This window comes from Carcharodon carcharias, chromosome 13 (assembly GCF_017639515.1).
Source record: "Carcharodon carcharias isolate sCarCar2 chromosome 13, sCarCar2.pri, whole genome shotgun sequence".
NCBI lineage: Eukaryota > Metazoa > Chordata > Chondrichthyes > Lamniformes > Lamnidae > Carcharodon > Carcharodon carcharias.
The window spans coordinates 4,644,904-4,671,193 of NC_054479.1; the positions used below are offsets into that span (position 1 = coordinate 4,644,904).

Genomic DNA, 26,290 nt, shown 5'->3' on the forward strand with positions numbered 1-26,290 from the left:
CCATCACACTCCTGACTTGTGCCTTGTAGATGGTGGACAGGATGTGGGGAGTCACGAGGCGAGTTACTCAGCACAGAATTCCTAGCCTCTGGCCTACTCTTGTAGTCAAAGTATTTATATGGCTAGTCCAATTTAGTTTCTGGTCATTGGCAACTCCCAGGATGTTGCTAGTGGGGGTCTCAGTGATGGTAATGCCCATTGAATGTCAAAGACTGATGGTTAGATTCTCTATTGTTGGGAGATGGTCATTACCTGGCTCTTGTATGGTGCAAATGTTACTTGCCACTCGTCAGCCCAAGCCTGGATGTTGTCCAGGTCTTGCTGAAGCAGTCCACGTCCAAATGCAGCATCTGAGGAATCACGAATGGTGCTGAACATTGTGAAATCGTCAACGGACATCCCCAGTACTGACCTTATGATGGAAGGAAGGTCATTGGTGAAGCAACTGACGATGGTTGGGCCTAAGACACTTGCCTAAGGAGCTCCTTTGTTGATGTCCTGGAACTGAGATAATTGACCTCTGACATCCACAACCATCTCCCTTTGTGCTAGGTATGATTCCGACCATTGGAGAGTTTTCCCATTGCCTCCAGTTTTGCTAGGTCTCGTTAATGCCACATTCGGTCAAATGTGGCCTTGATGTCAAGGGCAGTCACTCTCACTCACCTCTTGAGTACAGCTCTTGTCCATGTTTGAACCAAGGCTGTCATGAGGTCAGGAGCCAAGTGGCCCTGGTGGAACCCAAACTGAGTGTTAGTGGGCAGATTATTGTTAAGCAACTGCCACTTGATAGCACTGTTGATGACCTCTTCCATCACTTTACTGATGATCGAGAGTGGATTGATGGGGTGGTAATTGGCTGAGTTGGATGTGTCCTGCTTTGTGTCTTCACGGCATGGCTGGGCAATTTTTCATATTGCTTGTTAGGTGCTAGTGTTGTAGCTGTACTGGAACAGCTTGGCTAGGGGTGCGGCAAGTTCTGGAGCATAAGTCTTCAGTACTTCTGGAAAATTCAGGGCCCACAGTCTTTGCGGTATCCAGTTCCTTCAGCCGTTTCCTGATATTACGTGGAGTGGATCAGATTGGCTGAAGACTGGCATCTGTGATGCTGGGGACCTCCGGAGGAGGACGAGGTGGATCACCTACTTGAAATTTCTGACTGAAGTTTATTGCAGTTGCTTCAGCCTTATCTTTTGCACTCATGTGCTGGGTGTAAAGACCATGGGTCTAGAATGTGCAGTTGAAGGAGGCTTGGCGAGATGCTGCAATGAATCCTGTACATGCTACACATTGTTGCCACTGTGTTGGTGATGGAGGGTGCGACTGTTTATGTTGGTGGATGGGGTGCTGATGAAGTGATTGCATTGACCTGAATGCTGTTGAGCTTCTTGAGTGTTGTTGGAGCTGCACTCATCCAGACAAGTGTAGAATACCCTATCACACCCCTGGCTTGTGCCTTGTGGGTGGTGAGTGGAATCTGGGGAGTCGGGCGGTGAGTTCCTTGCTGCAGGATTCCTAGTCTCTCTCTTGCTCTTGTAGCCATAGTATTTATATGGCTGGTCCAATTCAGTTTCTGGTCAGTGGTAGAACCCAGGCTGTTGATAGTGGGGGATTTAGCAATGGTAATGCCATTGAATGTCAAGAAGAGATGCTTAGATTTTCTAAGTCGTTGCCTGCTATTTGTGTGGCGAGTGTTACTTGCTACTTATCAAGCCTGAATGTTATCTAGGTCTTGCTGCATATGGACACTCAGTATCTGATGAGCTGCAAATGGTGCTGAATGTTGTGCAATCATCAGCTCACATCTCCACTTCTGACCTTGTGATGGAAGCAAGGTCATTGATGAAGCAGCTGAAAATGGTATCTTGTGTCTTAGACATTAGGGAGAAATCTAGGTTGAGTACTGGTTTGTACAAATAAAATTGATTGTTTTTTTTTAAACTGAGTCACCACTCCCTTGAATTCAGATGCCCCTTCGAATTGCATTAGCAGTAAGTACTGTTGTGAATCATACTTTTTTTTTCAATGCTTCAAATTATAATTTAAAATTATAAATTTCCATCTTTTTATAGGTATACTACTGCAATTGTATCTGAACTTGTCACTGTGGCTTGTGTTATGAATTATCATCAAATTGCAACATGTAATAATTTTAAATATGGTTTGGATTTCTATTTGATTTCATCAGTGAAAATTCAAAATGACACTGAATTTTGAGGTCTGGTATCTTGACCACTGGATGAAGATTGAATGGTTGTGAAAATACATAGTTACAACATGGAAAGAGGCCATTCGGCCCATCACCAAGTGTCAGTATTTGCCTTCCGTGAGAGCAAACAATCCTGATCGCATTTACTTGCCCCGCTCCCTTATCGCTTGCCCCTTTCCTTTTATCCACGTATCCAGTTTGCTCCTCAATCATTAATCCTAAAAGCCCTCTCTGTATTGAAAACATTTCTCCTGCCCTCTGTTCTCAGTTCCTTGCATTTGACCTTATATCCGAGGCTCCTTGCGCTTGACTCCGCAGCTCCTGAAATCAGTCTGCATTAACTTGCTGTGTCATATTTTCATAATTTTAAACACTGCTACCATATTGCTCCATAATCTGCATTGTTCTACTGATAGAAGAGAGAATTTTTCAGCTCACGTTTTATATTTATATTTCCTGATTCACATCAGGCAGCTTCCTAGCTCCTCCTCTTTAAAGATTCATAATGCTTACTACAGTGTGAATCCCAATTATACTATTCAAATATCTGATATAAAAACAAAAAATACTGGAAGCACTCAGGTCACGCAGCATCTGTGGAAAGAAGCAGAGTTAGCATTTCAAAGGTCATCTCGACTTGAAACGTTAACTGTTTCCCTCCACAGGTGCTGTCTGACCAGCTGAGAATTGCCAATGTTCTTTGTTTTTATTTCAGATTCCAGCATCTGCAGTATTTTACTTTTGTATTTGTTTTCAAATATCTGAATTCAGACTTTGGGATGGGCCTAAATGAAATATGTATATAGGAACAGGAAGAGGACACTGCCATTCAGTTCGATCGTAGCTGATCTGTACTGCAATCTGTTCACCTGCTGTTCTTCCATATCCCCTTGATACCCCTACCCAATAAAAATCTGTCATGTTTAGTGTTGAAAATTTCCATTGACCTAGCATCTACAGCCTTTTGAGGGAATTTCAGGTTGCCATTGCCCTTTGCTTAGCATTTTACTTCAATAGTTATGATTAGGCTGGGCATAGGTGCCCCTAGACTGTACTATCATGTCCCTTGCTGTACCAAAAATAAATTAATAGTATAATTTATATAACAGTCTGCATGCTGCCTCTCGTCTACTCAGGTTGTCACCTACATAGTTCTAAGATTGTTGCTTTGACTTTCTGCTTAAGGTATCAACAACCTAGAACATTGTGCCACTTCTAATTTTTTTTTAAATTGCTCAAGGCATGTAAGCATCACTGGCAAGACCAGCATTTACTGTCCATCCCTATTTGCCCTTGAAGATGGTGATCTATGGCCTTGAGCTGCTGCAGTCCGTGGGGTGTTAGTTATATTCACTGTGATGTTCGTGAGGATTTTGCCTCAGCGACAGTGAAAGAATGGTGATATAGTTCCAAGTTAGGATGTGTGACTTGGAGGGGAACTTAGAGTTTTGCGTCTGCTGCCCTTGTTCTAGCCTTGGCAATTTGCTGCAATGCAATGTATATGGTGCATACTGTTGCCACTGTGTGCTGATGATGCAAGAAGTGAATGTTTAAGGTGATGCACAGGATGTTGATCAAGGGGATTGCAGAGCTTTGATCTGAACTGTTGGCTGTGGGATCGCTTAGCTCTGCCTGTAGTATGCAGCTTCTGCTAATTAGCATGAGTGTAGTGCTGTGTTGTAGCTCCATCAGATTGGTACCTTATTTTTAGGTATGCCTGGTGCTGCTCCTGGCATGGTTTCTTTTAACTGCTCATTTAACCAGGGTTGGTCCCGTGGCTTGATGATAATGGTTGAATGAGGGATATGCTAGGCCATGAATGAGTTTTAGATTATGATGGAATTTTCTGCAGCTAATGGCCCACAACCTCATGGATACCCATTTTAGAGCTGGTGAGTCCCAGCACATGATGACGACCAGGCTAAAATTTATGTAAGTTTTGTTATGAATAAATTGTTGTGAGTGCTTTCAGGAAGCCTAACTTTCTCTGCGTTTTTCATTTGAAATGGATGAACCATATGAAAGTTGGAAAGAGTGGAGCAGTATTTTCTGACTGTCTTGATGTATTATGTGCCTGGTTTATATTTTTCTTGGTAGACAAAGTTATGGACAAAATAAGATTTCTAAAACCACATGAAAATGGCAGTAACTCCTCAGAGGTGAATATGCCTCATTTGACATATTCCATAGTTTTTTTACTTTAATTTAATCCCCATTTTAAGGTCCAATGTTCGACCCTTATTTTTACATTCCCATTAAAAGTTCTTATGTCCATAATTATGATGGGGACTACCTTAGTAACCCTGCCCCGCTGTAATTGCATGCTATTGTACGGTAAGCATACTGCAGCACCTCCACTGGCAGGAGGGTATGTTTACAGTGTGACAAGCTTACATAAGCAATTTCTTTCAGAAACATGGGAATTGAAATTTATAATGGAAAGTTGATATGATTATGTGCAAGCATGCAATTTTTAATTATAAATGTTTCAAGAATTTAAACAGGTGCACCCATATCTCTGTATGTATGCTTACAAGACCATCCCCAGTACATTTATCCACACACCAATAAAGAGCAAATTGAGAGCATGTAGTACAATTATATCATATACTGAGATTTGGCAATGCTCATCTCTGTTATACTGTCTGCCCTAATCTTAAATGCGGTTCCATTTCAAAAAGCTAAATTTATTTCCCAGTTGCACTATACATCATGAACTGACTTTAATTGAATAGTAAGGATATCTCTTAACTAAGGTCATTGATTTATGACTTTTGCAAAATAAAATCATGAAATATGATCCCCAAAGCACTGCAGTCCCCTGCAGTAAAAATTAGTCCAGGCCTTCTGGTCTCCCGATAGTAAGAGACCAGACGTACCGCCTGAGATATGCTACAGGATCCCTTGGAAGTCCCAATTCAGTGACTTTGTGGGAATCGCCTGGGAAATTTGAACTTCCAGAGAATAATTCCCTTGCTCCCCCAAAAAAGTCTCCAACTCTGAGTTAGAGTCACGGACTCCGGACGGTTCCAATATACTGATCTGAATAATTACCCAGGAAATGTTAGACACATTAAAACCTAGTCTATCAGCTGGGTAACTACAGAACTGAGCCCCACTGCTGCCCACCCCCACAAATCTCTCTCACTGACATCCCTGACTCTGATTCTCACCCCCGATCCTCTAACTACCCCACTGACTAGCCCCCACTGCTTGACCACCCTGACTCCTCCCAACCCAACCAGCCCCCATCACTCAACCAGCCCCCCCCCCCCCCCACCGACTTGACTAGCCCCCACCAATTGATTGCCTCCCAACTCCCTCTCCTGACACCTTGACTCACTGCCGACCTGACCTGACCTCACCACCTGGCACACCTAACACCCTACCCCCTTATCCACTCCTCTTATCTGTTTATTCCCCATTCTCCCCAACCCCGCACCAGCCTTAGCTTTTCAAGGGGACATTTAAACTCATTACTTACCAGAATCCAGCAGCTAGTGCTGTTCTGGGTCAAAATCCTGGAACTACCTTCGTAGGAGCACTATCGATGTACCTGAGCCACGTGGACCTCAGCAGTTCAAGATAGTGGCTTACCACTGCCATCTCAAGGGCAACTGGGGACAGGCAACAAATGCTGGCCCTGCCTGCAGTGCCCGCACTCCATGAAAGAATTGTTAAAAGGGGTGTGGTTTTGCGTGGATTTTTTCCGCTTCTCCCTCTGAGGTTTCCTGCGCTGAGTTCTGCAGGATCCTCCATCAGAAGATAGCCCTGAAAAATTGCAGGAAGTTAAGTGTGTATTTCTTTGTCTGATCAGGGTAGGAAATAGGGGTTCCAACCCTGATCATAAGATTCAGGCTGTTAAATTTGACTCCTTCATTTATTATAAACCAGAGTGCCTAATTCTACACCAAAGGAATTGAAGAATACAATCCCAGAAATGCTCATTAAAAATTTTAAGGGCTCTCATGTGATGGAAGCATTGGCATGGTTTGTAACATATCATCTGGTTATTTATTAAGCTTACCTAATGCAATCACACTTCACATGCAGTCGTTCATGCAGAGGGTGACTGGCATTTTATGTAACACCCTAAAACTAATATCTCCTGAAATTAAGTAATGATAAAGTTCAGGCATGTGCTATCTTAATCTACAGAATGTGGAATTTAAATATTTTTGTGGTCTCATAATGTTTTACCCATAGGGTTTTAAAGAGTAACCTTATTTTTGTTGCAATAGATAATGGCATTTTCTTGTTGCAAGTCCAACATATATTTGGCCAGAAACTGTTTACTCTTGGAAGCTGTGAAGAACTACTTAATGGCCTACTGAGTGGTTAGCATGACGAAGAGTCGGAGTGGACTTGATGAGCTGAATGGTACCTTTCTATGCCCTAATAACTCTGACTCTATAATGTTGCGGAAGCTGGATTCATTCAGAAGATAAAAAAGATACCTAGCAGAGATAATACATAGCATAATATTTATCCTTGTTTTCAAATCCCTCCAAGGTCTCGCTACTCCAAACCTCTGTAACCTCCTGCAGCCCTACAACTAACCCTAAAATCTCTGTGCTCCTCCAATTCTGGCCTCTTGAACATCCCCAATTTTAATCACTGCATCATTGGCAACCATGGTTTCAGCTGCCTGCCCCCTAAGCTCTGCAATTCCCTTCCTGAACTTCTTTGCCTCTCCCTTTAAGATGCTCTTTTAATCCTACCACTTCAACCAAGCTTTTGGTCACTTATCTTAATATCTGTTTATGTGACTGCTGTCAATTTTTTCTTGATAATGTTCCTGTAAAGTGCTTTGGGATGTTTTCTTATGTTAAAGGTATATAAATGCAAGTTGTTATAAACCAAAAAATTATTTAGGGATTGTATAAGCAGTAAATGCAAAGAAGTGTATAATGCTGTGTTGATCCGGTGGTGTGCCGAATGATGTTATCTGGAGTGGTAAGGAAGTGGAGGAAATGCTTAGGGTTTCACACTTGTGATGGTCATCAGTGAATTCTGTTGGATGCACGTGTGAACATTGCATAAAGACAGGGTTGGACTCAACTTTGATGCTCCCTGACACTATTAAAGTTCACTACTGATTAATGACCATTGGAGGGGGCACTGAATCAATACTCAAACCCCAATGAGGTTAATGGCTTCACGGGGAGGGAGCAAGAAACAAAATTTGCATGTAGTTTTTTTGTCTAGTATAATATTGTCCCTAAATTACAGAAAAAAGATTTGTATTTATATAGTGTCTTTCACCACCTCAGGAAGTCCTAAATTGCCTTACAGCCACTGAAATATTTCTTGAAACGTAGTCACTGTTGTAATGGCGGAAGCGTGGCAGTCAATTTGTACACAGCAAGCTCCCACAAACAACAGAGTGATGATGACCAGATAATCTGTTTTGGCAGTGTTGGTTTGGAGAATAAATATTCTCCAGGTTACCAGGAAGATCTCCCCTGCTGTACTTTGAAATAGTGCCATGGAATCTCTTACATACAACTTGGAAAACTATTCAGAGTCTTGGTTTAATGACTTGTCTGAAAGATGGCACTTCTGACATTGCAGCACTCACTCAGCACTGCACTGTGAATTTAGGCCTTGATATTGTGCTTAAGTCTCTGGAGTGATAATTGAACCCACAACCTTGTGACTCAGAGGCAGGAATATGACCCACGGAGCCTTACAACTCTACGTGGTTGAATCGCTTATTTATAACAGAAAACAAGGGTTAAATTAATATCACTTTCAAGACATTATAAGAAATGATTTGAACTTCTGAAAGCTGAATTTGGATTGTTCCTTGTGTGGGAGACCTGATTGACTCAAGCCCTCCTCTCTATACAATTTGTGCTGTGGATTTACTCCCACTACTACTGTTGATTCTCCATTAAAATGTCCTGGGGGTTGTTGTAAATAACTGTTTTTGCAGAAATTCTTTCTGTGAAGACTGCTATGCATGCTAAGGCCATTTTATGCCTCAGACGTTTTATAGAGATGGAACAGAAGCGATAATGACATGCAGGTAGAACCACTGGATTACTGGGATGGGGGTGAGCATAAATGCTTTGTCTAGTCAACATGGGTGGAATTTTATGGTCCTTCTTGCCAGTGGGATCTTCTGGTCCCCCTGAAATCAGTGGGCTTTTGAATGGCACGCTGCATTTTCTGGGCCCCCCCCAGGTAATTACTGTATTCAAAAAGCAAGACAAATCCAATCCAGCCAATTACTGCCCCATTAATCTCCTCTCGATCATTAGCAAAGTGAAAGAAGGTTTCATTCATGGTGCTTTCAAGCTGCGCTTACTCAGCAATAACTTGCAATAACAAGCACACTGCTTGCTTTGGGTTCTACCAGGGCCACTCTGGTCCTGACATCATTTAGGCCTTTGTCCAAACATGGCCAAAGGTAGAGTGACTGCCCTTGACAACAAGGCAGCATTTGACCAAGTGTGACATCAATGAGCCCCAGCAAAATTGAAGCCAATGGGAGTCGGGAAAAACTGTCCAATATCACAGTACCTTTACATGGTAGAAGGAGGCCATTCGGCCCATTGAGTCTGCACTGACTCGCTGAAAGAGCATTCCACCTAGTCCCACTCCTCTGCCTTATCCCCATAACCTTGCACATTTTCTCTCTTAAGGTACTCATCCAATTTCCTTTTGAATAAATGCCTCCACCACCCTTTCAAGTAGTCCCAGACTCCAACCACGCTCTGAGTGAAAACATTTTTCCTCACATCACATTTACCCCTTTTGCCAATTATTTTGAATCTGTGACCTCTAGTTCTTGATGTTCTCTTGAGTGGGAACAGTTTCTCACTATTTCCCCTATTTTTGAATACCTCTATCGAGTCTTCTCAGCTGCCTTTCCTCCAAGCAAGAATTCCAACCTCTTCAATCTATCCTCATAACTACAGTTCTATATTGCTGTGAATCTCCTCTGTATTACCTCCAAAGCCTTCACATCCTTTCTCAAGTATGGCGCTCTGAACTGAATGCAGTACTCCAGATGAGGCCTAACTAGTGTCTTATACAAGTTCAACATGACCTTCTTACTCATTGCTCCTATTAATAAAGCCTAGGATACTATATGCTTTATTAACTGCTTCCTCAACATTCCCTGCCATCTTCGGTGACTTATGTACGTACACACTGAGGTCCCTCTGTTTCTGCACCCCCTTTAGAGGCTCTCCCTTTATTTTATAATGTCTCTCCAAATTTTCTGCAAAAATGAATCACCTCATTCTCCTCTGCATTGAACTTCATCTGCCACTTGTCTGCTTAATCCACCAACATGTCTATGTCCTTTTGAAGTTCATAACTATCCTCATTACAGTTGACAACATTTCCAATCTTCATATCATCTGCAAATTTTGAAATCATGCTCTGCATGCCACAGTCTAGGTCATTAATATATATCAGGAAGAGCAAGGGTCCCAATACTGACCCCTGAGGAACTCCACTACAAACTTTCCTCCAATCTGAAAAACAACCAAACCACACTCTGTTTCCTGTCACTCAGCCAATTTCTTATCCAAGTGCCTACTTACCATTTTATTCCATGACCTCGAGTTTTACTGTCAAGCCTGTTGTGTGGCACTGTATCAAATACCTTTTGAAAATCCATATATATCACATCAGCAGTCTTTCCCTTACCAACCTTTTCTGTTACCTCCTCAAAAAACTGCAAGTTAGTTAAACATGATTTCCCTGTAATGAATCCATGTTGGCTTTCATTAATTATCCTGCACTTGTCTAAGCGACTATTGATTTTATCCCATGCTATAGTTCCTAGAAGTTTCCCTACCACTGAGGTCAAACTGACTGGGCTGTAGTTGCCAGCTTTATCCTTGCATCCCTTTTTGAACAAGGGTGTAACATTCGCAATTCTCCAGTCCTCTGGCACCTCCCCTGTGTCTAAGGAAGATTGGAAGATAATCATTAGTGCCTCTGCAATTTCCACTCTCACTTCCCTCAGTACTCTTGGATGCATCTCATCCAGCTCTGGTACCTTACCTATTTTAAGTAAAGATAGCCTTTCCAACACCTCTTTCCCCTCAATTGTAAATTCTTCTCATGTACCAGTTATCTCCCCTCTCACCTCGGCCTGGGTAGCATCTTCTTCCTTTGTAAGGATGGATGCAAAGTACTCGTTCAACACCTCGACTTGCATGTGGATGCGGAAGTAATCATTTTTGTCCCTCATCATCCCTGCTCTTTCTTTAACTAATCTTTTATTATTTATGTGCTTGTGGAATTCCCTTTTATGTTCACTGCCAGCATCTTTTCATGCTCTCTCCTTTTCTTTATTAGTTTCTTCACTTCCCCTCTGGTCCTTCTATATTCAACCTGATTCTCCATTGTATTTTCTATCTGACATCTGTCATACAAGCACTCCTTCCTTTTCATCTTTTCCTCTATCTCTCTCGTCATCAGGACGTTCTAGATTTATTTGTCCTATCTTTCCCCTTCAAGGGAATATTCCCTGACATTACCTGCAATACTACTTCTTTGAAGGTGGCCCATTGTTCAGCCACCGTCTTTTCTGCCAACATTTGATTTCATTGGAGTCGTACCTAACATAAAGGAAGTTAGTTGTGATTGTTGGAAGCCAATCATTTCAGTCCCATCGCTGCAGGAGTTCCACAGGCTAGCACCCTAGGCCCAAACATCTTCAGTTGCTTCATCAATGACCTTTTCCCCGATCATAAGATCAGAAGTGGGCATAGTCATTGATTGCACAATGTTCAGCATCATTCGCGACTCCTCAGATAGTGAAGTAGTCCGTGTGCACATGCAGCAAGACCTAGACAAATTAAGACTTGGGCTAATAAGTGGCAAGTAACATTCATGTCACACAAGTGCCAGGCAATGACCATCTGCATCAAGAGAGATATCTCTCCATGACATTCAGTGGCATTACTATTGCTGAATCTCTTATCATCATGGGGGTTAGCACTGACCAGAGCCTATACTGGACCAGCCTTATAAATACTGGCTATAAGAGCAGGTCAGAGGCTGGGAATCCTGATTCCCAAAAGCTGTTCACTATCTACAAGGCATGTCAGGGGTGTGATGGAATATTCTCCACTTGCATGGATGAGTGTAGCTCCAACAACCCTCAAGGATCTTAATACCATCCAGGGCAAAGTGGTCCACTTTGGATTGCACACTATCCAACATCTCAAACATTCACCCCCTCCACCTGCACCTTCGATGCACAGTGGCAGAGGTATGCCCTATATAACAGATGCACTGCAGTAACTCACCAAGGCTCCTTCAACAGCACCTTCCAAACTCGTGACCTCTACCACCTAGTGGGATAAGGGCAGCAGTTGCATGGAAACACCACCACCTTTAACTCAAAAAAATAAAAAATATCTGGAAAAACTCAGCAGGTCTGGCAGCATCGGCGGAGAAGAGTACAGCTGACGTTTCGAGTCCTCATGACCCTTCAACAGTATTTTTTATTTTTCGTTTTGGATTTCCAACATCCGCAGTTTTTTGTTTTTTTACCACCTTTAACTCCTTCTTCAAGTCACAGGCCATCCTGACTTGGAACTATATCGCTGTTCCATTGTCACAGGATCAAAATCCTAGAACCCCCATCCTGAAAGCACTGTGGGAGAACCTGCACCAGGTTGACTGGTTCACCCAGCATCTTGAGGCAATTGGGATGGGCAACAGATGCTGGCCTTTCCAGCAATGCCACACCCGGTAAAATAATTTTAAAAAAATCTAATTTGAAATTGAAAATGACAGTAGACTTTCTACATTAGTGAAGTATTGCCTGGAGTTCTGATGCTTGCAATTTATAATTATACTGTATGCCACAGTAAGAAATTTATAATTCCTAGCAGTGAGGACGAGTGGTGATTGACTGCAGCATTGGTGTATTGTCATTCCATCAGTTTCCTCTAAGACTTTGTTTTCTTTGGTAAGAACTTTCAAATTCTGAACAGCAAAAATCAGGAACAATATTTATATTCAGCAGTCATGCACCCTATCTGAACATTATCCTTTCAAAATAGATGTAGATTTTTTTTTGTTTTAAGTGGCTTGCAAATTTTCTCCAGCTGCTAATCTTACCATGGCCATGTAGATGCAGTGAAGAATGCAAGTGACTCTTCTGCCCCTTCGCCACTTCCCCTCCCTCCCCCCATCCCCACAAGCTGCAGGATGATGTCAAGAACTGATTTGCAGACTACAAAATGCCAACATAAATTTGAAAATTTAATGCTTTAGTTTCCTTTGGTGCTAATAGCAACCCTCTTCAGTTTCCAAGCACTGCTCTGTGCTTCTTAATGATCATAAATTGTATATTGATAAACGGGAAACAACTCTATATTTCTAACTACCTCTCTCCAAAAATAGCCACTGGCCTCTTAAAATAAACTCATTTCATGCCTGAAGTAGGGACAAATATACCTGCCAATCTTTGCCAATCAAATCAATGCGTGTAGTTATAGTCCATGATGAAAACACTTGATGTGTGGGTTATTAAATTGGACAATCCAATTTTTTTCTAGAAAGCCCATTGCTTTCTTGTTACTCCTGCGGCAATTTACATAAGCAAGTCACATCCCTTACAACCTGAAATAATTGTCTTTCACTCCCTGGTGGTGATAATGAAACCCAGGTCTCAGAAGTAACCTTGATTGATGTAAACTGTGCCCTGGAATTTACATAAGATTGGACATCACGTCAGAAATACATAAGTTGAGAATTAGTTTGAATGTATTTCATAACTCCAAAGACTGAAGTAAATAGTGAAGGAAGTTTTTTCTTAAAGACCATTAATTCTTTTGAAGATAGGACATCGAGCCAATCATGGCCAAAGGAATATTGCTATTTTGAAACGCCGTATTAATACAAATTCTCTTAAATCCCCCGTCCCCATGGAATGTGAATAAGGTACGAGGGGAGATGGTGGGGGTAATGGTAATATCACTGGTCTAGTAATCCAAGGCCCAGCCAAGCTCTGGGGACGTGAATTCAAATCTCACCGTGGCATAATTAATAAATCTGGAATTGAAAGCTAGCCTCAGTAATAGTGGCCATGATTTACAATGATTGTTGTAAAAACCCATCTGGTTCACTAATGTCCTTTTTATAGAAGAAAATCTGCCGTCCTTACCTGAAATGGCCTAAGCGTGACTCCAGATCCACAGCAATGTGGTTGACTCTTAACTGCCCTCTCAAAAGGCCTAGCAAGCCATTCAATTCAAAGGCAATTAGGGATGGGCAACAAATGCTGGACGTGCCAGTGATGCCCATATCCCAAGAATGAATAAAGGAAAAAAGGTAAATCAGAAATCTTAATCTGGTTTGCCAATCTGGGATCAGTCATAAAGAATCGTGATGCTTGCTGACAAATCCCTACCGATCACAATAATTAGATTTAAGCTATTTCCTCAACTTGCCCAGTAAGCTCGGGGATTCAGTGCTTCCTTTATTTGTCTTCCATAAGAAGTTTCTCAACCTAAATTCTACACACGTTTTCTGCCAGTTACAGGACTTTTTTGTTACATTGCTATGGATAATAAATACTGTGCACAGTTTTGTCCTCTATATTTGAGAAGGATGTAGTTGTATTGAAGGCATTACAGCAAAGGTTCATTAATTTGGCCCCTGGGATGAGAGTGTTGTCCTATGATGAGAAGCTGAGTAAATTTAATTAATCTATCTTCAGGGTTTAGAAGAATGATAAGTGATCACATTGAAACAAACATGATTCTGAAGGGGCTTAACATTAGGATGGACACAGAGTTTGTTTCCCTGGCTGGGGAATCTAGAATATGAGGACATAGTCTCAGTATAAAGGGCCAATCATTTAGGCCTGAGATGAGAAATTTCTTCATTCAAGGGGTTGTGCATCTTTGGAATTATCTACCCCAGAGGATTGTGGATGTTTCAATGTCGACCATAATGAAGCCTGAGACAGACAGATGTTTGATCTCTTGGAATCAGGGGAGTGGGTAGGAAAGGGGAGTTGAAGTCCAGGATCAGCCGTGGGTGAATTGAATGTTGAGCAGGCTAAATGGGCTGTCTGGTGTATTACTCCTCCTACTTCTTAAAAGCTTATAATTTTAGTTGCCTTTAGACTTCATGTTTATTGGAGCTCAAACTTTCAGTGCAGGATGCAAAGACTTTGAATTGATGACAATCATCTGCAATGATGAATCTTAGTTTATGTTCTTGTTTTATTTAACAATGTGTCTCCAGGGCATTAGACAGCTTTGAAACCTCAATCTGGAAGACCGGGACTGCATTCTGTAATGTACCCATAATGTTTATGGAATCCAGTTTTGTTTTCTTTTACTTTTGTGTTCAGAGTAACAAAGCATCAATTGCTGTTTACGCTGGGTTATTTTGCAGTCAGATCAATAACCGTTTATAAATAGAATTTATGGTGGAGCTGCTTTAAGTTGTCTTCGTAAATTAGATTTTTATACACTTAAATGATTATACTAATTGATCTGAGAGTTTGAAAATTGAAATATGAAGTTTTCGGGACTAGTTGTTTGAAAACATCAGCAATGACTTAAGTTGTTGAGTTGCAATTATTGCCATAGCAGAACCTTATTTTTATTGTCAGTTCAGCTCTTGCTCTGCCTAACTAGATTTGAATAGCAATAATGGTAATTGTGACTTATTTTGCAACATTCCCAGAATCTGTTCAATGGAAATTTTGCAATCTGATTTAACATACTCCTTAGTCTTCTATTACTTTTGCAGATCTCATCATAATTGTATATATTGCCTCCAATCTTGCTCCCGTTCATTAAGGTGGTTCTTCTAGTAAACTGCATTGCTGAGAGAAGGCAGCAAATTTTAAATTTTGACCTCAGAAGATTATTTTTGTATTTGTGTGCACTCATCTATTTTTAATGAGCCAGGGAAGTGCTGATGCATGGCAACTATTCATTGAGCATTTTTAAAATTTGCTCTACCTTAGCTTGAAACAAATAACACCTGTTGCTATTAAAAAGGGATGCATTCTAAACATTGTACAGTATGGTGCACTCTTGGTATGTTCTTGATCTCTCCTCTCCCCCGATTACCATTCACAGTTTCACAACCCAACCTTCATAAAAAAAAATTTAGACATTTCAGTCATACCAACGAACAAAATCACCTGCAGACTCTCATGTCAAAAATAACTTGTCCGGGTGGTTTTATCCTGCTAAACTGTGTGGTTTTCTAAATTCTGCTGTGCACCCCTTGGTTATTTTTCACCTCCTCTTGATAACTGCCTTGCTTCTGAAGCTCGCACCTAAATGGCCGTGTTTAAAAGCTGCAGGCACACTTGCAAGGGAACAGCAGCATAATCCTCTATCTACAAGAGAGGAAGGCAGAAAATTGACCTAACAACCCAGAGCCACATGTTTTTGTTGCATGAGTTTATGCTCACTAAAGTCACAATTCATTTAATTTAGACCTTCAAACTGACAAAAGAAACTTCCGTCTCAAAATTTAAACCAAACTCAGATAAAAAAGTGTGCAAGCAGTGTTACTATAAGATGTTGCTATTGCAATGTTACATAGTTATTGTTGCAGTGCATGTGAACAGATTTTTAAAGCAATTTGGAATAGACCTTAATTCACATGTTCACTAGTGGACCTTTCTAGTCTCTTTAAAAGTTAAGTTTAGCCTGTACCAGATATAAAACACTGACTGTACTGATGATGTTTCAGGTTTACATTCGTTCATAAGCTTACCCATTAAGTGAGAAGCATGTTGATATATAATTGAGGTAATGTGTTAATGTGGAAATCTGTTCTCCAGCATCAATTCAGCATATATCTAAATGCTTATTAACCTTTTAGCTAAGCATTATGAAATGCTGATAAATAATTTAGTCAAGATATGTAAATTAGGCTTGTGAGATTCTGATAATTATTGAGCTGATGGAAAGTATAAATGCTTTTTACACTTAATTAGAGTCCATATATTTGGCTCAGAAGCTGCACTAATGTAATATTTTGTTTTTATTAAACTTGGATTTATTCCAGAATCTCCTAGCCATTCCATCCATAGTGTAGCCGTACAAACATATGAATTGGGAGCAGGAGTAGGCCATTCGTCCCCTTGAGCCTGTTCCACCATTCAATAAGATCATGGCTGATTTGATTGTGACCTCAACTCCATTTTCCTTCCTACCCCCTATACCATTTGACCACCTTATCAATGCATTATCTAATTCAGCCTTAAAAATATTCAGTGACCCGGTCCACCACTCTCTGGGGAAGAGTTCCACAGACTCATACATTTGAGAGAAAACATTTCTCTTTGTCTCCATCTTAAATGGGCCATTCCTTATTTTTAAACTGTGTCCCTTAGTTTTAGTCTTTTCCACAAGGTGAAACATCCATTCAGCTGTGTATGCAAACAACCCACATTTTTACTGGTAATATACATTTTAAAAATTTATACTAATGATGAACTCTTGCCCCTCTGAATTTTCGTTCCTGTGCCTTTCCTTCTGTAAGACCATATTTAGCATGCATAATTAGTGTTATCTGTCACTTGTTGCAGCTAAGCAGAAGCTGGAGGACAGACTAGCAGCAGCAGCAAGGGAGAAGCTTGCACAGGCTTCGAAAGAGTGCAAGGAAAGGCAGCTGCAGGCGGAACGCAAAAAGAGAGCAGCACTTTTTCTTCAAAATCTGAAAACTCCCACGCCCTCTGGAGATTTGGAAACTGTAACCTTGGAAGAAAGCTCCCAGAGCATACAGGTCAGTTAAGTTCAGCAGCTTTTAAATATAAAAAAAACCGTGGCAGAAATTTCCCCGCTAATTGAAGTCTTCTAGTTAATTCCAAGAGCCTTGAGGAAGGGCCTTCGATCTGACCTGATTTCAGTTTTTGCACAGATGCTGTCTGACCGGCTAATTGCTTTCAGCTTTTTCTGTTATTAGATGCCTTGTTTATAAAACTATAACCGAGTTATCTTGCTAATGACTCTTTATAGAAAGCTACATAGGAAGCTGAACTCTTCTAGCATTTGACCTTATATCAGTAGATTATTAATAAATCAACCTTGATATTTTATATAGGTTCATAAGCATACAATGAGAAAAAAGCTGTTCAGCTCATCAAGCTTACCTTTCCAAAGATCTTTATTTCTTTATAATTTCCTGAGGGAGCACTTGCAGAAATATTCTGCTGTCCAAAAAGTAAGCAAACAAAACACCAGAATATTCGTCTGTTGCCTCTCCTGAACTCTGACCTGGTACCCTTTTTCTTCTTCCGCCTTCCCTAGAAGTGGCCATATGTGTCCATTGTGCCCTATGGAATATCTATCATCTCTTTATATGCCTATTAAATAACTTCCAATTTCATTCTCCTGACCCCTCAAAACCTGTTCACCATCTACAAGGCACAAGTTAGGAGTGTGATGGAATACTCTCCACTTGCCTGGATGAGTGCAGCTCCAACAACACTCAAGAAGCTTGACGCCATCCAGGACAAAGTAGCCCTCTTGATTGGCACTCCCTCCACCACCAATGCACAGTAGCAGCAGTGTGTACCATCTACAAGATGCACTGTAGGAACTCACCAAGGCTCCTTAGACAGCACCTTCCAAACCCACAGCTGCTACCATCTAGAAGGACAAGGGCAGCAGCAAATGCATGGGAACAGCACCACCTGGAAGTTCCCCTCCAAGCCACTCACCATCCTGTTCAGAAATATACTGTCGTTCTTCACTGTCGCTAGGTCAAAATCCTGGAACTCCCTCCCCAACAGCACTGCGGGTGTACCTATGCCACATAGACTGCTGCAGTTCAAGAAGGCAGCTCCCCACCACCACCTCAAGGGTAATGAGGGGTGGGCAATAAATGCCGGCCTAGCCAGCGATACCCATGTCCCATGAATGAATTAAAAAAAAATCCCAACTTGATGCTACCTAGCCCCCTTTTGATTGAGTCAGTGTACGTTAGATAATATAAATATTGTGGCAGCATTTATTTTTAAGGTTGTATTAAACCTAGATCCTTCTAACCATCCTTTTGACATTAGAAATTGGGCTGCATAGTGACAAAATGTTAGATATAGGTAGAAGCAAGCTTGGGGCTGTTTCTGTGGCCAGAGAATCAGAGCTCTAGCCATATAGTCTTTGTTTATAGATTTAGTTGACAAAATGGTACTCTCAGTTAATCCATTATGAAGGCTGCTGGAGATCTTGCATCATAATTACTGAACTCAGTACCAGAGCTGGGTGGTCAAACCTCAGTGAGAGGACAAGATTTCATGTGACTGGTCCCAATCTTGTTGCTCCCTGTAGCAGAACTGAAAATGGTGAGGGTGAGTTTCATACTCATCGAGAATAGCTCATGAGCTTTACTTAACAAATTTGGCAAACTTTATTTTGGTGTTGTATAACTTTACAAGGCTAGTGAGTCACATACGGCACTAAATACAATACAAACACAGCTTGCTATTCAAAACTGTAGGCAAATTGAAAGCCTTCAACCTTTGTTCAGTCCTGTAATGTAAACTAATCTAATCTGTAACTAAACTTGATGCAGCAAATAGGAAAAACCAGCATGTACTAAGAACATAAGAAATAGGAGTAGGAGTGGGCCATTCAGCTATTCAATATGATCATGACTGATCATCTGCCTCAATTCAACCTTCCCGTGCTAACTTTAAATTGATTGACTCCCTTTAGTGCTCAAAAATTTTTTGACCTTGTCTGTCTTGCTGCAAATCCACATCTCTGGGTTAGAGGTTCAGAATCCTTTGAGGGAAGACATTTCTTCTCATCTCAGTACTAAAATAGCTATCCCCTTATTCTAAGACCGTGACTCCTAGTTCTAAATTCCAAATTCTAGATGCCAAAGGGCACATCCTTCCAGCATCTACCCTGTTAAGCCCCTTACAAATCTTGTATGTTTCAATGAGATCACCTCCCATTCTTCTAAACTCTATGGAATATATGCCTAGACTGCAAAATCTTTCCTCACAGGACTACTTCCTCATCCTTGGAATCTGCCTAGTGAACCTTTGTTGCACTCTAAGCTGAGTGTGTCCCTGCTTGGTAAGGTGACCAAAACCTATGTACTCCTAGGTGTGATCCTATCAAAGCCCTTGATAATTGTAGTAATTCTTAAGTTTCAATGCCTTTGTAATTAAAGGCTAATGTACCATTTGCTTTCTTAATTGCTGGCTGTATTTCCATGTTAACTTTGTGTCTTGTGTGCAAGGACATCTAGATCCCTCTAAATACCAACGTTTCCCAGTCTTTCTCTCTCTCTCCATTCAAGAAATATTCTGCTTTACTCACCGTTAGCAAAAATAAATATTTTTTTTAAATAAATATTTTTATGTATCTAGTTATCAAATGTTTGGGCTACTTTCCTGTAAGCTTAAACACACTGGTTAGCACATTTAATTTAACTAATGATCGAGTTGAAAGTAATTTGAAGCCTAGGCAGGAAAGACTATTGTTGCTAAATGTAGCTGCCTGTCATGATGGCTGTTTACAATACATGGATCAGCATGTTCAGAGTGCTTCTGCCTGATGCAACAATGAAATAGGCTTCTATAAGGAGACTGGTATTTTATTTTAGGAATCAAATTTGGTTTTGTTAACTATTGGATAAGCATTTAGTTTTGCAGGAGAATATAAATGTGTTTGTTGCCCAGTCTTCAGATATTTTTTTTAACACAGTTTGCTAGGTCACTTAAGAACACATTATGGGTGAACCAGATTTCTGGTCTCCATTGCTAATCCACCACACTACAGTATTTAGCACTAAACCTGAGAAATGATGGGGATTGGCACATTGCCTGCATGGATGGGGATTGAATAAGAATCATAGTTGAACGTCAGATTTTCGACTTTGCGGGTGGCTGCAAATCAACTGAAGACTTGTGTTTATTGAGCTGTTAGGCACACAATTTGCACAGCAAGCGTACAAACTGAGTAAACATGGAAATTGACCCAGCTTTGTCTTAAGAGCTTCCTGGCTGCTGCTTTGCCATCTTTCAATGTCCTTTACACCTGTGGAACTGTTACAGATATACAGCATCAATTTGCATCTATATAACTCCCTTAATGTAGAAAAATATCCAAAGGTGCTTTTGAGACAGGAGGAATACTGATGACGAGCCAAAGTGAGTGAGATTGATAAATTACCAAAAACTCGTGGTCTTAAGCAAGACTTTTATGCCATATAAATTGTGTTAATAATCTGCAAAAGCTGACAGCTGCTTCTTTGACAAGAGTAATATATTTGAGTTCTCCTCTCCGCATGTGATTTTTATTCTCACTTCTATAAGAGACTCCTTTAGCTGGAGAAGGAAAGTTTACACTTAATGTTAACTGCATCTCTTTTCAGTGTTGATCAGACTGGGGTGCGATTCTGTTGTCTCCTGTTTATGGTGCAATATGATCTTTCATTGGCATTTAACACATTGCATTTTTCTGTAGACTTTAATAATGAATTCAGTGTGTAGACTCTGAAAGACAGGCCTTCATTATTTTAGAAAAAGCAGAGAGTGCACCTCAGAGATCACAGCACATCATTCACCAGTTTTTATCTCTTTGAGCTTTTCAAAAAATCATCTGTGTGGTTATTAAACCATCTCAGCTGTCTGACAGCCGGTGTTCTGATCTCTCAGATTTTCTACCTTGCTCTTTTCCCTGTGCTGTTTTTTTTTTTACTAGCTTTCTGCCAATTAAACGGGCTTGCTTATCCTCCAATTCCAAAATATTAAGCTGGCTTTTTATCCATTTAGGTGGACTGGCTATGTATTTATCATCATATTTCAGATTTTCAACATCTGATTCTTTTAGTGTAGACTGACTATCATCATCTTAGAAATGCAGTACCTGCTAATAGTTAATGGTGAGATGGTGTTCAGCCCACAAGTGCTATATCCTTACATTCTGTACAGTAAGTGATCGAATTAACAGGATGTGTTTCAATATTTTAACACAGCGCTTTTAATTGACTGCATAGTAACGCCATCAGATACTTGCACTTTACGGGTCAAGAACTGGGTGGGATACAGGGGAAAATGATGTACTCTGCAACCTATCTCATTGTAGGCTCTCTTAAAAAATGTACTGACAAAGAAAAATATGTGTGAAACGACAAAGTTTGTTAATGTCAGTTTGAGACATTGCCAGAAAGCTGGCATATACCAAAAGTTGCTCTTCTGTTTTAAGCAATGAATGATCTATGTTTTTGCTTGAATGTACTTTGAAACTTACCCTCCTCATATGTAACATGGTATTTAAGAATGCAGTAATCCTGTTTTATCGATAAGTATTCAGTTAGTTAATGCTTTCATTTTTGATTTTCATCATAACATTATTTTAGTGATAGAATTCCTATTCATTCACAAGAAACTTAACAAATGCTTTGCACCAAAGTCCAAAACTCTCTATAATTGTTCAGATTGACAACACTGAAGTGTTTTCCGCTAAATTTCATCAAAGACTCATCAAAAAGATAAATCCAGATGTGGGATGCCGTTCAGCCCATCTAGTTCATCCTTCCGTAGAAACCTGCCGTCCTTCTAATGCAACATCTAACTGTCTCCTGAATGATTCCAGAGATTATGCCTCTACTACCCTGCCCAGAAGATCAATTCAGGTATTAATCATTCTTTGCATAAGGTGCTGAATCTGGAACTTGTGGTTCAAATTAAAATAATGTTCTGGTTTAACCTTTTCTGCTCAGCTTGTTTATTTTGTACTACTACCTGAAGAAAAAGAATTCATTTGCAATCTAATTTGATGCATTTTAGTCTTTAATACATCCACGTATTTGGAGTGCAGTATTTGGCATCACAAAGAGTTGTGTTTAATCATGTAACCTGTAAATTACTCTAAGATTAGCCTGTTTTCTTTTTGAGGCACGGGGCACACCAGTTTATCTCTCCACCTTTTTCTGTTCAGTAGCCAATCCTCCAGCTCCATGAGTCCTTATCTTGCACATTAATCTTTTGTGTGGCACCTGATCAAATGTCTTTTGACAATCCAAGTATACTACATCTACTGACTTCCCTTTTACCTACTAGTTACTTCCTTAAAAAGCTCTTAAATTAAATTTTCAAACATGATTTCCCTTTTCATAAAGCCATGTTGACTGTCTGATGATGCTATGATTTTCTATTTGTATTGTTAGGCTTCCTTAATATTATATCCCAGCATTTTCCCAATGACTGATGTCAGGGGACCTGGCCTATAGCTCCCTGTTTGTCTCTCCTTTTCTCGAATAGCAATACTAACTTTCAATCTGCACTGAGAAGTATTTGACTTTGAAATAACACCACTATTACATTAGTAGTTATCACCTGCAGGGAAGCAATAGCTGGCACATCACAAGATGCTCTGTGTGATGCAGTCTACCAAGTCTGAAAGTGAATGTGTTTATTTTTTTAACTAATGAGGTTCAAAACTAAAAAATTATAGCCACTGGAAGGAATTGTTAGGAGACAGTACTACTGAAACTCCTCACCTCCAGTTTGTGGAAGAAAAAAAGAAAGACTTGCGTTTATACAGTGCCTTTACAGACAATGAAGTACTTTTGAAGTGCAGTTACCGTGTAATGTAAAGTAACATGGCAGCAATTTGTGCACAGCAGCATCACACCAACACTGTGACAGTGATCGGATAATCTCACTTAGTGATTGAAGGCTAAATATTGGCAAGGACATCAGAGGACAGATCAGACATATGGTGAGATGGGGGGGGTGATGGAGGCAGGTGGATCCAGAATTTCGCACCACTGGCTGGCATGCTGATATTCTGGCATGGTCCAGATGCCCAGCCATTTTTCAGCAGGTTGGGCCCACAAGTGGAGGAGAGCCTATTAAGGCCCCTCCCATTCTGACTGGAAGGCAGGCCCCCTGCAGTGCCAAAATGTGTCAGAGAAAGGTGGCGGCCTCCCTGCAGTTGCCTGAAGGACCAGTGCTCCGATTTGTTTTTAAAACCACCTCCCCCCCACCACACTGCTAATGATGCAAAATGGCCACAACCTGCCTCAGAGACGGTTTGGCAATTGGGGCCATTTTTACTTTAATTTATGAGGATGTCTCCTTGAGATGTCCTCCCTCTCCCTTACCTGCAATGGCAGGCTGCAGTTCTTGCACTGCTGGAGGGCCTCTAATTGGGAGCCTGCCCGTCATCCATTATTGGACAGTGGGCATACCTTCTGACCATTAATTGGCCAATTCTACAAAAGTCCTGTCAGGTGTCTATTCCTAGTACAGTGCAATTTTGTGACCCACATTTGACCCTGACCCCAAACGGAAAATCCCACCCATAGGATTTGTACTGCTGCTCCTGTTAAAGGATAAACAGCAACATGATCCGGTAGGGCTGAAGGACCTGTATTCATGTTGTAATTCCTGTAATAGCATTTGCTGCATTCTTAACATCGTGCCTTGCTGGGCAGAAATGCTGGTCAGGACTCAGCCTAAAACATTAGCCCTCATGCTCCTATTTAGCAAGGTTTAGTGCTTAGAGCAGGTTTGCAGGACTATTACCTTTTGCCTTGTATTCCAACCTTATCCTATGGAGATAACCTTAAAAAGTTGTTCTGTTGCACTGATAATCTGACTAATTAAAGCTGTCTATGCAACAGGCATCTGGATGTAATGGCAACTTTATAATATCTAGTTAGTCAGTTTTACATATTTATAATTGATCACTTCACTTAGCGTTTTTAAGCAAATGTCAGCAAAATGAAAAGGTTTCAAGACTGCTTCTAGTTAGCTTTTGACAGCACACAAGAATAACACATTGAGTGTTAGTTAATAACTAGTTAATGATACAAACTAAGTCTCTTAAATAGAGACTTTATCTGATTACAAAAGTTGGTTGATTAAATATATTATTTCATAGGGAAGCTGTAAAAGTTTCGATAGGAAGCCATGCATTGGATCGCTACAGTTTGCTTAGGTACAAAGGAGAAACAAAAACAGGACAGCCAAGTTTTGGAAGGCATTCTAAAATTCAGCTCTTTCTGGTCTGTAGGTTGCCAGTGAAATTTCTCAGAAAATTGCCTCCGCGACAGAAGCCAATACATCTCAACAGATTTTGACAAAAAGTGCAAGATCTTCAAAAGATAAAGAAAAGAAGAAAGAGAAGAAGCACAGGAAGAAGTCTCGTTCCAGATCTCGGTCACGTCCCAGATACCGATTGAGGTCAAGATCAAAATCAAAATCGAGATCGCGGTCAAGGTCGCGGTCAAAAGCGAAACACTCTCTGCCTAGTGCCTATAGAAGTGTCAGACATTCAAGGTGTGTTAATGTTATTGAATCTTCTACCTTAGAAGCTCAAATGATTACATCTGTAGTACAGCAAAGTTGCTATGTCAGAAACGGTCCTTATTTGGGAATTGCCGTTCTGTTTTGTCATTATACGAACAGCAATGGACAGGTAAAGATCCTCTGCTACAATCCAGCCTGTTGTGCACAATTGCAAAGCCTTGTGCTTCACAATACCTACACACTCCACCCCACCCCACCCCACCCAAATCCACCTGATCTTCTGGTAGAGGTGAAACTCAAACCAAATTAGGCAGAAAGATTTGTGAAACTCCTCCCTGACGCATCTGCATGATTGAACCTAGTCCAGGAGATCACTCTGCCCTTGATAATTCTATAAAGTAGCGACCCTCTTCTGAAAGGTGATGTCTGTCCCAGGCAGAAACGTGTCCAGCTCATGCTTGAAGGAATCCAGCAAATCAGGGTTCATCAAGAGCTGGGAGCCTGTCCTCTGTTCTCTGGGGAAGTACCACCACTTGAAATCTATGTACAAAAGGTATGGAAGCACAGGTCACAAAGCCATGCCGACAGCTTCATTCTTCTACCACCAGATGGAGCTTCATAGATTTAAGAAGCTGCAGATCCCCATACCTACAGCATCACTAATGCACTCTTGAGAGAAATTTCCATTCTCCTGGCTTCCTCTGGGGAGCACCCATGGGCGTTGCACTAATATCAGTCAACATTACGATTATTTTCTTCTGTTGTCTTTTTGTTAATTACTTTTCCAGCTACTCTACCAATTAAAATTTTTTTTTGATGCCTGCAGAATGAAAATTGCATCACACTACCACAAAGTCACAGCTGCTAAAAAGATAAGAATAAACAAGGATGAGTTGTGCAGATTTTAAAAATATTTTATTTGTGTTGCATCTATAATATGTTGGAAGTTTTGCAGATCAGCCATGATTTAGAAACCAAGGAACGTTTGGCCATTCATCCCCCTGAGGGTCTTGTGGCATTCAGTTATATCATGGGTGATCTGTAGCTTAACTCCATTTAACTGCCTTGGTTCCATATGCCTTTGTGCTCTTGCGTAGCAAAAACGATCTTGAAATTTTCAAATGAAACTCACCTTTGTTGTTTCTTGGGAGAGAAGAGCTCTAAATTTCCACTAACTACTCTTCATGTGAAAGAGTACTTTCTGACATCACCCCTGAGCTATCTACTCTCGTTTCTTGCACCTTGCAGACAGTTTCTCCTACTTTAACTGGGCAGCATAAGATTTTCATGTAACATTAAGCATGAAATATTTCACAGAATCACAGTGCAGAAGAGGCCCTTCGGCCCATCGAGTCTGCACCGACACATGAGAAACACCTGATCTACCTACCTACCTAATCCCATTTACCAGCACTTGGCCCATAGCCTTGAATGTTATGACGTGCCAAGTGCTCATCCAGGTACTTTTTAAAGGATGTGAGACAACCCACCTCCACCACCCTCCCAGGCAGCGCATTCCAGACCGTCACCACCCTCTGGGTAAAAAAGTTTTTCCTCACATCCCCCCTAAACCTCCTGCCCCTCACCTTGAACTTATGCCCCCGTGTGTCTGACCCTTCAACTAAGGGGAACAGCTGCTCCCTGTCCATGCCCCTCATAATCTGGTACACCTCGATCAGGTCACCCCTCAGTCTTCTCTGCTCCAACGAAAACAACCCAAGTCTATCCAACCTCTCTTCATAACTTAAAATGTTTCATCCCAGGCAACATCCTGGTGAATCTCCCCTGCAGCCCCTCCAGCGCAATCACATCCTTCCTATAATGTGGCGACCAGAACTGCACAC

General features: G+C 40.9%; 1 protein-coding gene across 3 annotated transcripts in view; it reads left to right on the forward strand.

The window, feature by feature from the left end:
* Positions 1–26,290, forward strand: part of LOC121285580 (splicing factor SWAP) — a 109,750-nt gene that overhangs the window by 51,888 nt on the left and 31,572 nt on the right. For all 3 annotated transcript variants that reach the window (XR_005944720.1, XM_041202150.1, XM_041202151.1), the window contains exons 13-15: positions 16,758–16,954; positions 21,626–21,823; positions 24,211–24,476. Coding sequence is in view for 2 of the 3 variants with exons in the window: in XM_041202150.1 (XP_041058084.1) it covers positions 16,758–16,954; positions 21,626–21,823; positions 24,211–24,476 (661 nt within the window). In the remaining variant the exon portion in view is untranslated. The remainder of the gene's footprint in view (positions 1–16,757; positions 16,955–21,625; positions 21,824–24,210; positions 24,477–26,290) is intronic.